Raw genomic sequence first — 11,228 nt, 5'->3', positions numbered from 1 at the left:
TCACTACCCATTGTGCAGCCCATACTCCTACGCAATTGCATCCTTAGTGAGGGAACATAGTTTCCACCCACATCGTCATGGGGTTAGCTGTTGGTTTGAAGTTCTACACACAAACATAAATTAAAAAGATGGCATGGTTAAACCAATAAAATCATTAAAGAGATTAGTGTTCGTCAGTTTATGATGTTTTTTCTCGCATGAAATTAAGACCCATGTATGAACATGAAAAAATATTTAATTTCCTGGTCGCATTTCCAGTTTCCGTGTAAATTCACTGAAATAGTATTGAACAGTTGAAAAGCAAACTGCTCCTTTGACAAATTCAGTGATCTTTGTACATGTATGACGCAGGCCAACATGCACACATGACTGTGCTAAAATGTCGCAAGCACACAAACTGCAACGCCTACACACACACACACACACACACACACACACACGCACGCACGCGCGCACGAACGCGCGCACGCACGCACGCACAAATACACACACTAACCAATATGGGACTTCCCCTAACCCGCGGGGGGTTCTCATTCCATGTAAAATCCTGGGCAGATTTGAGGCGGTGTACATATATAGCTTTCGTGACATGGAATGATATGTTAGGCGTTCTGAAATGCTACTCGGCCAACATAACTTAGCACATATACATGTATCATCCTGACCTCAGGTCAAAATGAGTTCGGCTCATTCTATCCCTGACAGGATGCCTTGGTTTTTCTTGTCTGGCGAGGAAATCGATTTTTTACATATTTAGATCTTTTCGTAATGTGTTATGAATATAAGCAGATTCGCGATCGTCGATAATGATTTTTCATGGTGTTGTGTAATTTTTAATTTACAAAGGAATTGATATGTAAGACAGTTTCAAGCGAGCTATTTTTCGCGGCTGTATTTACTGTGCAAACAACTCTAAATATGACAAAAGTGTCACGTGATAATCAACTGTTTGGTTTCGGCGCTCGCTGGAGCAGACGATTTTTTCTGTTACCAGTTGACAGTGATGAAACCATATATTACGGTCTCCTTCCGGCAGCAGTCCCAAAATTTCGACTTGTTTTGACCTTAGAACGATGTCTTTATTATAACTGTGAAGAACAGAACGGAGATCACTGTCGAAGTCGGCCAATCTGCAATCATTTTCGTCTCGCGAACAACATATGGGAGATAACTCTGTATTCTTGTTTTGATAGATTCGCGTAGGACTTTTGCGTCCAGTCAGAGAGATAACTGGCGATAGCCGTGGAGCGATGATGATCAGAATGATACATGTATGTATACATTTGTATATATCTTAGCCCTGCATAAAAATGGATACGGCAGTGTTAACCATTACAGGCAAAAAACTAATTTCACCATTACATTCACAACACGCTCGATATGGCGTGCACCCACATTTTATGTTAATTTATGATAAACAGTTTTACAAAAGCTTTTTGACACTTAATGCATATGAATCAGCAGTCATTAAACTGTAATGATAGGCCTAGCTCCTATTGTTGTGTGTGTGCTTTGCTTCAATGCTCATGATTTTCTGCTAGTTTTTGGTTATTTGCTGATAGATTGAATTTCAAGGCTAGTATGACGCTTAGTTTTAGGTGTATTCAGAATTCCTCAAACGTGTGCTCTCTCTCTCTCTCTATTTCTCTCTCTCTCTCTCTCTCTCTTTTCACTTTAGATATAATCATTAAAAATGTAGAATTTTTATTTTCATATTTTTTTTAATATTGTGTGTGTGTGTGTGATACACCACACCTGAGTTTCTCGTTGAGAAAATAAAGTGTTCTATGTCTCCCTATGTCTATCTCTCTCTCACTCTCTCTCGCTAGATCCTGGGCCTGCCCGTTCCATAATTATGTTTTCTGCATAAATGATTGCTGTCATCCAGTCTTCATGAATAAAGCACAAAAGGGAACGGAGCGTTTAATATATAACATAAATAACAAAATCAAGGAAAATAAAAACCAAACAAAGAATTTAAAGTGGCAGCCCAAATGTTCGACCTGTTGCCAGGCCTTCTTCAGGGGCGTGTGAATATATATATATATCCCATGACCTCCCTTCTTTGTCTCTGTTACTTCAGTATGGGTATATATGTTGTATTTTTATAGCTCAATAAATACATCATGGACTCCAAAAAATATATGATAGTGCAGATTCCGATTTGGGCAAAGGACTACTTTCCTCCCGACCTTTGACCTCGCGCCGAACAATGTGACACATTTGTATGAAGTTCTAAAATCGTATTGCACGGCTCAGAAAACCATATCAGTTGCACGCAAAAATGAATCTCAGAACTGATCTGATGTATGAGATGCAATAAGCAAAAGTTTCTTTCATTATGAAAGCAATGCAGGTCGAAAAAAACGAACATTCAACTTACAAGATAACCAGATGCTAGCGAACCAAAACAAAAACACGAGTACCCTCCCCTTGCATCTTTAGCAGACGACTTTTGAGAATCTGTCGGTAGTGTGTTTTGGTGTGCGCCTTCAGCTATCAAACATCGGCTGTTTCACGTGTTTTGCGAGCAAGTCTACTCTTTTGCCTGGCTCTGCAGTAAGTCCACATATTTTTCCGTAATCCAGTCATATTCCTTCAAAATGCAATCAATCGGCGGTGACAGACGTGTCGGTCGCGTTTTCCTCTCACCCATACCAGTTTAAGTTCATCCATGCAAACACACTCGCAAAACAGTTTATCACGTAGATACATTTCAAATAGGGAGCAAATGGTTAAATCTAAACCTACATATTTGTTCCCTAAGATTTGCTTCTCTGTCAATAAGCCTAATTACACACGTTCGAGAAAAACAACGTGGAATCAATTCTGAATCGAGTAGGCCTAAGCCAAGTGGGTCCCAAACCCGTTTCGCCCGTTCTGCCGACCTGAAACGCAAAACAAAAGAATTGTGCGCTTCAACTAAATTAATTTCTATTCGACTTCATTACTTTCTTGCAACTTATGAACCTTTACTTAAAGCTTTTAAATGGTCTGAAAGTAGTGTTACCGCGTACTTATCGATGCACTCATTCGTTTTATTTTTTCAGCGACGGTCACTTAGTTTAAGGTTGCAAAAGGGCTAAGTCTCGCTGGCAACAGTTTTACCCTGCACAGATCGCAACAGTGCCGCTAGTAGTCTACACTTTGTGTTTGATGGTAGAATGGGATATACAGATTACAACACTCGTGGTTTTTTATATGGCTTGTATTTCAGTCAAGACCCAGCGGGAATATCAATCGAGAGCCACTCGCCAGAGGCTCGTGTCTCCCGATGATATTCATCCGCTGGGTCTTGACTGAAATACAAGCCATATAAAAAACCACTCGTGTTGTAACCTATACATATATAATATATAAACAAATAAGAAAAAAATAACCAAACCAAGCCTTCACGCTTTCATCAATATTTCGGCCTTGTGGCCTTCGTCAGGGTGTTCTATACTTAACTCGCACGATGTTTACGAATATCCTTTATAAACAAATATATATATATAAGACAACATGCACCAAGTGAGAGTTGTGTAGAGTCCTGGCATCCTAAACAGCAACATCCTAACAAATCATCCTCATACGAAAAGGAGCGCTCAACGTGCTGCAACAACCAACGATTCTATCCGTTCATATCAAATATACCCTGTAAGTATGCAGTGGTATACAACTATTTTACCTGTTTTCTCTTTCTTTGTGTATCTTATTCTCAGTGTGAAACAAAACCTCGTATTGTATTTGTAGTAGACTTACTGGACGATTTTCCTTCGCAGAGTCCTTCACGTTGTTCGTGATCATCATCCTCGCCATCACTACCTTCGTCTCGATCGCCATCACCGTTGTGACTAGCATCGTCTTCATCATCACCATGTTGCCTTCTTCGTGAACCATTGCGGTGTTTGTTTTTCTTTCTTGACGTGCCCTCAGTGGTCGATGTCTCTTGTTCGCCCGGCTGTTTGGTTAGAAGAAGGTCGCCCTTTCCTTCAACATATGTCCCTGCATGATTGCTGGCACCATGGCTAGTGTTGTTTTGGTAGTCTGGAGTGATCTCAGTGGTGCTGGTGTTGGTACTGCTGGTGGTTTGTGATGAAGGAGGAACAGCATTGTCTTCCTTGCTCTTATTTGTGTGTCCCGTGGTTCGCTGATCTACATTCATGCTACTGCCGTCGTGGTCTTCTGAAATGTTGTCGCTACTAGGTCCCATGGTTTCCTGATTTGAAATACTCCTGCAGGGATTGTGTGAAGAAATGTAGAGTAATGCGATCCAGAGGCTGCTACTGCTGGTTGGTGTTTTTTTTTGTAAACTGGGTCGATGCACACGATTTTTACCCACAAAAGTTGGAGGAATTAACCTCCTTTGCCAAAATAAACGAATAGACGTGATCGATATTCCATTGATATTTGAATGTCACAAACACCAGTGATGCTCAACGATAAACTGATCTCAATTTCAAAGGCCTTCTTCGCCGGTCCCCAGTAGCCCATGAAATGACACGCAGGGATGAAGGTGCAGTTGACCACCCGGTAGTGGAATGCATGTATATAAAACTGAGAACTTAACTCGCAAAGCGCGTCGACCATTGGCTGACACTACGGGGTATACTTCCGTATGTATTGACTTTTTTCTCACGATAGTAACAGTCCAGTCCAAAAATGTTAGTTCAAAGTATCAACTCTGTAAGCATGTAGCTGTCGGAAAGTCAATAGCTAGCGACTTGTTTGTTTGTTTGTTTATTTGTTGCTTAACGTCCAGCCGACTACGCAGAGCCATATCAGGACGAGGAAGGGGGGGATGAAGGGGGCCACTTGTCAAGCAATTCCTGTTTACAAATGCACTAACCCATTACTTGTGTCCCAGCAGGCTTTAGTAAAACTAAATTAATACCTACTGGAAGATTACCAGAGCTAGCGACTGTCAACCGTCAGTAAGCATACATCAAGACGAAACCCTGGATTATACTCGTTTATGTATGAAAGCCTACAGTAATACATCCTTCTTATGTTCTTCACTACAACCCATGTTTAGCCACCCCCTCCCTATCACTTCATGTTAAGAATCCCTTATACTATCAGACCTGATCTTCTAAGATTTTGGAGGTCTTATTAGGGGTTTCAACTACAAAGCACAAAGATGTGAATCACGAAGTGAAAAACAACGGCTCTTTGTGTTCTGGTCTCGCTCACTGGTCTGTGTTTATTTTCTTCCTCGTGAGCATCTACACGATCATGAAGAATCGTTGAGTGTGGTCATATTCATCAACAGCAGTGCATAACCCGGCAAAAGGAGTAAGCCTACTGCTGTCGCGTAGCCTGTTACGCACTCTCGTTTTCAGCAAAAAACTTATTACATCCAAAAACATTATGTACCTCATCATGCTAACCCTTGCTAAACAAAATAAGCACAAACTCACAGGAATATCGTGTCAGTGTAACAGCGTAAGTTTACTTCGCCGCAAATAATTTTTAAAAAAATAAGAAAAAATAAAATAAACGCAAGTAAGGAAAGTAAGAATTATGACTAAGCATGTCCTAACAAAATTGTGTTTCTGATTCCCAGACCGACCCTATTTTTTACCTCCCGACCCCAGAACTTTTTTTTATTGACCAATCAAAAAAAAATTAAAAAGAAAGAAGAAGAGAAAAAAGAAAAAAAGAACAAAAGAAAGGAAGAAAGAAAAATGACAAAACTTGTTTTTGCAGACTTTAAAAGAAAAGCTACTCTTGCACGAAATTCAGGGAACACAGCTCCCTAGAGTTACAGCCAGTAAAAAGGCACATGCGGCCGTGTAACAAAAATTCAGACTTTAATCCCTACAAAAAACAAATACCGACCTACAGACCCTTCTTTTTTTAGGCCTTAATTGTCATCGGAATCAAACTTTCTTTTTGCTTTCTGGAAAGCTTCTTGTACCGGTGACTCTAGGTCTAGATAGTAATATCCTTAGCAAACATCCTCATACAAACGGTAGCATTCAGTGTGTAGCAATAATGAACGAGCTCTACCTGTTTATATCAAATATACACCCTGTGAAGGTGTAGTGGTATACAACGATTTTATAATTAAATACGGTTTGTGTTTGAATCGTAATCTTTCTTCTTTTTTTTCTCAACACGTTTTTAATTCTTTTTGGTACATGAATCGTAATCTTAGTGCGTAACAAAACTTCGTAAAGAATTTGCAGTACACCAACAAAACTTACTGGACGTTCCTCCTTCGCAGAGTCCTTTGCGATGTCCGTGCTCATCATCATCGTCACCGCCACCTTTGTCTTGATCGCCATCATCGTTGTGACTAGCATCGTCTTCATCACCACCACGGTTTTTGCTGCCTTTGCCTTTCCTTCTGGACGTTCCCTCAGTAGTCGGTGTCTCTTCTTCACCCGGCAGACTAATCACAATGTCGCCCACTTCATGAACTTCAAATGTCCCTCCAGTCTTGCTGGCACCATGGTTAAGGCTGTCGCGGTCCTCTTCTGGCGTGATCTCGGTGGTCGCGGCGCGTTCAGTGTTCGTGTCTTCACGGGATGAAGTAGCAACCTTGTCTTCTTGGCTCCTACTTCCAGGTGCCATGGTTTGCCCGTGGTCTTTGGACATGGTATGGCTATGAGTGCTAGTGGTGGGGGTGTCCATCCGAGAAGGAGTAAGAAACTGGTTGTTCTGCGTTTTATTTGCAGTCATCATGGTTTGCTAATCTTGAATACTCCTGTGAAGAAATGCTGAAATATGTGATGTACTACTGTTGCCTTTTCGTTCTACACACGGTCGATACACATTGTTGTATGCACTTGAAACACATTTGTGGATAAGGTATCGGTAGTCTAAGCTGCTGTGGTTAATGTGGCAGCGATGCCGCTTTCCGTAAAAACAGTGATGCTCCGTAGTAATTTCTTTTCAGTTTCAAAGGCCTTGTCACGGATCTCTAGTCCCCAGCCAGTATAATGACACACAGGAGTGAAGATGCAGTTTACCCGGTAGTTAAATGCAGCTGTATGAAACAGACAACTAACGAAGAACTTCATTGGCTGACACTGCGTGTTTCCTTCAATTCATGATATCACGTCTTGTTTTCCTTGTTAAACTGTTGAAACCTACACATGTATACACAGATTAGCCAAAAAGTGACTGGCCAAAGTATCAACTCTGTCGTGCTAGAAACGTCCCTTTGCTCAGTTTAACAGTTACCGAGTCCCGGTTTATAACAGAGTAGGGAAAACTAAAGGTTAAAAACACAAAGTTAATTTGCTAACCACATCGCGAGAGAGAACTGACTGACAGTGACATGCCGACTGCTGTGCCTGCTAGTGTTTCCAGTGGCTTTTCTAAAATACATTCTATTTCGTAAAACATGTCATTTAAGAAAAAACTGAAATAGCAAGTTACGTTCGCACGTACGTGTATGGGTGTGTGTGTGTTTGTGTGTGTGTGTGTGTGTGTGTGTGTGTGTGTGTGTGTGTGTGTGTGTGTGTGTGTGTGTGTGTGTGTGTGTGTGTGTGTGTGTGTGTGTGTGTGTGTGCATGTGAGTGTGTGTGTGGTAGGATTTTAACTAAAGAACAGAAGCGCAGTGAGTATACTGGAAATTGATTGACGAAGATGATACAATTTTTAAACAGGTCAAAATGTTCACAAAAGAAACTCACCAGACGCAGGCTGACAGGAGAACGTCTCCTTCTCCTTGTTAGGAGTAGGACGTATGCGGGTTCTACTTCTAGGCTTTCCTTGCCGGCTGGAATTACGGCCAATGTTCAGTCCGTCCAGAATGGAGCTCGATTCCGAACCTAGGTTATTGTTAGATATCTCTGCTGAAGGAGATTCTGCTGACATCCCCATTTCTGGTGTGGTTGTCGCTGGCGTTGATGCAGTTGTCGCTATCGTTGTTGTTGTCGGTGTTGTTGTCCTTTTTATTTTATTTTTCTTGTTTCCTAAAGTTGATCTTCTCAGTCAAAGGATTAATCGATCCATATTCGCTTCAGAATAGGGTGAGGTGTTAAACCTACTGCGGTGTCACAGTTACCGATTTAGGATTGCACACAATCTACACGTGGGTGTTACTGCCAGTAACACCACTGAAGTTCAGACCGTCACACACATGTACAGACAACTCTCCTCCTCTAATGGTGTCAGGCTTCTCTCTGGTCCCCAACATCTCCACACTAACGCGTTTCTTCATCAAGATCCTACATGTAAATAACAAGGAATTTTTCTGCGCGAGTGATCGCAAAGCTGACTGACACACTGCATGCATTACTTCCTAATAAGTAATGTATACCGAGAAACAGCTGGCCCAGGGCAAAAGGCTTTTTCTCATTCTTTGAAAGTGTAACACGGAAACATTTGAGCGAGTGTATCTGGTTTCACTTGATCACAAAGCGTTGGGACCTCAGTCATTCTTTTCGGTGGCCGCCGTGTTACAGTATGTTGTTTTAAATCACCAGTAATATAAAGAAACAATAGGATGGGGTAGTAATTACTCATAATGACTATTTCGAGCGACGAGATCACTTTCAGATGAGTACGAAAGTAGAAGTGTCGTACTCCTCCCCCTCCCACTCACCACATCCCTAGCCTCCGTCTTTTCCCCCCTCTCAAAACCCAGAAATATTGCAATCAACAAAAGTCAATCAATCACCATCATCATCATCATCATCATCATCATCATCATCATCATCATCATCATCATCATCATCTATTTTACTAACGTGCACCATCAACATGCATGCGCCACCATCATCAGCATCATAATCAATACTACCATTGTCAGTAAAGTGCACCATCAACATGTGTCATCATCATCTTCATAATCTTCATGATCATCTTCATGATCATCTTCATGATCATAATCATCATCATCATCGTTGTCAGTAAAGGGCACCATCCCGTGTGCGAGATCAGCATCATCATACCCATAAATTTGCATAGGGTGCATTCCTTAACACTACCAGTACCACAGACACTTACTAGACGTGGGCTGGCAGGAGAATCCCTCGTGGTCCGTGTTGTGATCATGCTGTCGACCATGCTCATCATGATCCTCGTGATCATCATGATCCTCGTGATTATCATGATCCCCATCACCATCATGAACGTCTTTGGTGCCATCAGTGCTGCTTCCTGACCCTTTGGGCAAACGGATCTTAGCGGTTTCTTTACCTCCATCACCTCCGGAATCAATTCTTGTCCTTCCTCCACTGGCACTATTGCTGCTGTTGTTGTGTTGGTCGTGGTCGTTTGTTGTAGCATTGCTACTGTGTGTAGTGCTAGTGGTGGTGGGGGTGGGGGTTGTCCTTCTACGATCCCAACGATCCTGGCGGCCACTGTTAGAATCAGGTGGGTTGATTCCATGCCCGTGACCATCGACACTGTCCGGAGTGCGTGCTGACCAGAAGTCTTGCTGCTTCTTGGTTGCTCGCCCGATGTTCAGTTTGTCCAGGATATTCGGGCCTGCGCTGGAATCTGGAGAAAATCTACTTGTCGCCATGTTGGTTCTGTCTGATGTCAATATGTAGTTTTTGAACTTGAAATCACTTCTATGTCAGGTGACTGGTTCTGTTTGATGTGAATTAGTTGTCGAAACCAGTCTTACTTGAAGGCAACTGGTTCTTTTTGCTGTCACTGGTTAATAAAATCACCGAGTCATACTCTTAATAGATCAACTGTCTGTAGTCTTGGTAAGCCCTCGCTTCAGCGGGGTCTTATACACACAACTACAGGTGTAGTTACTGTGTGTTTTAAATATTATGTTACTTTCGGTGCTCTCTCCTCAGCCTATAGTTTCTCTTGCCTCAGACTCAGAACGAAGTGGATGTGTGTACACCAAAATTTAAAGGCTACTGGATGTGTGCACACTACACTACACGGCTACTGGAAGTGTCACAGTCAAGTGTGTGTCCAAAAATGTCCACACGCCCCAGTCCTTTGTTTACCTGGTCAGTGCGATGCTTGCTGATAATGGGGGCTGGGGGCTGGACGCTTTTCAAAAGTCGTCGTCTCTTGTCCTCCTCCCCTTTACACAGACACACAAAGATAAAGACCTTTCGGCGTGTTACACGGTCGTGACTGTGCCTGACAACTGTGCTAAGCGATGCGCCTAACCAGTTGACACTTCGGCTGTTCGTGGTATGTGTTGCAGTTTTCAACACTACAGCAGCCACACAGCAAGTTGTCTGCCATGACACACATCGTCAGCACTCTAGTCATTCAATCAACAGACAGCCTTCCGAGTGTTGGCAGATGCACAATGTGTACCTGCCAATCGCCACAATCAGGGAGGTTGCAAGGTCGAACACACGGTTATGCAGTTATGTCCCTTATTGTCCTATTTTACACGACGACACGAACGACACAGTGTCTCCCCACAAAGGAACCCCAAACCGACGAAGCAATGAAACGGCTCAAACGGGTGGCGAGTCAAATCAGTGAAACCCCGGCGGATTACTGATTCAATGAGTGACTGAATCACACGCCGTCCCAACACAGTCCTCTATAATCCTCTCACTGGCTGCTCTTTGATGGCCGGTGACAACACACTTTCAAACACACACTATTCCAGTGTCTTTCCTGGGCCGTTCAAATACTCAGCACAGGGAAAGACACATCCGTGTAGAAGGAAGGAGTGAAGAAGAACACAAGCTGTGTGACATTAGGACAGACCCCACGGTATGCGTGTTTCAGCTGTCGAACTTTGTTGGCGGGACGACGACCGCGACCCGAGACTGAAGTGACGTCATGTGGGGGGGCTTGGCTATGGGGAAATCTATTTTAAAGACAGAATGCCCGCTGACTGGTATTTCCCAAGGCTTCAAAGCCCCCGCCACAGGTACATGCTCGTAGTATAATTGTGTTAGTGAATACTATTTATTTGGTGTTTAACGTCGTTTTCAACCATTCAAGGTTATATCGCGACGGGGAAAGGGGGAGATGGGATAGGGAAAAGGGGGGAGATGGGATAGAGCCACTTGTTAATTGTTTCTTGTTCACAAAAGCACTAATAAAAAAATTGCTCCAGGGGCTTGCAACGTAGTACAATATATGACCTTACTGGGAGAATGCAAGTTTCCAGTACAAAGGACTTAACATTTCTTACATACTGCTTGACTAAAATCTTTACAAACATTGACTATATTCTATACAAGAAACACTTAACAAGGGTAAAAGGAGAAACAGAACCGTTAGTCGCCTCTTACGACATGCTGGGGAGCATCGGGTAAATTCTTTCTCGTCCCAACCAATATGGGACTCCC

The 11,228-nt window shown here is 42.6% G+C and overlaps 1 protein-coding gene across 3 annotated transcripts in view; it reads right to left on the bottom strand.

Annotated features, from left to right (window-relative positions):
• LOC138958509 (uncharacterized) overlaps positions 1–10,673 on the bottom strand; it is a 31,617-nt gene extending 20,944 nt beyond the window's left edge. Inside the window, exon 1 of one of the 3 annotated variants that reach the window (XM_070329680.1) lies at positions 8,947–10,673. In XM_070329680.1, coding sequence (XP_070185781.1) covers positions 8,947–9,466 — 520 coding nt within the window. In that variant the 5' untranslated portion in view covers positions 9,467–10,673. Of the gene's footprint in view, positions 1–6,191; positions 7,496–7,628; positions 8,382–8,946 lie in introns of those variants that run through there. The other 2 variants (XM_070329683.1, XM_070329681.1) reach the window with 2 other exon arrangements.
• Between the last annotated feature and the right edge of the window lie 555 nt (positions 10,674–11,228).

This window comes from Littorina saxatilis, linkage group LG2 (genome assembly GCF_037325665.1).
Source record: "Littorina saxatilis isolate snail1 linkage group LG2, US_GU_Lsax_2.0, whole genome shotgun sequence".
Classification (NCBI taxonomy): domain Eukaryota; kingdom Metazoa; phylum Mollusca; class Gastropoda; order Littorinimorpha; family Littorinidae; genus Littorina; species Littorina saxatilis.
Note: the sequence above shows the minus strand (reverse complement) of the source record. Positions and strands in the feature narration are given on the sequence as shown.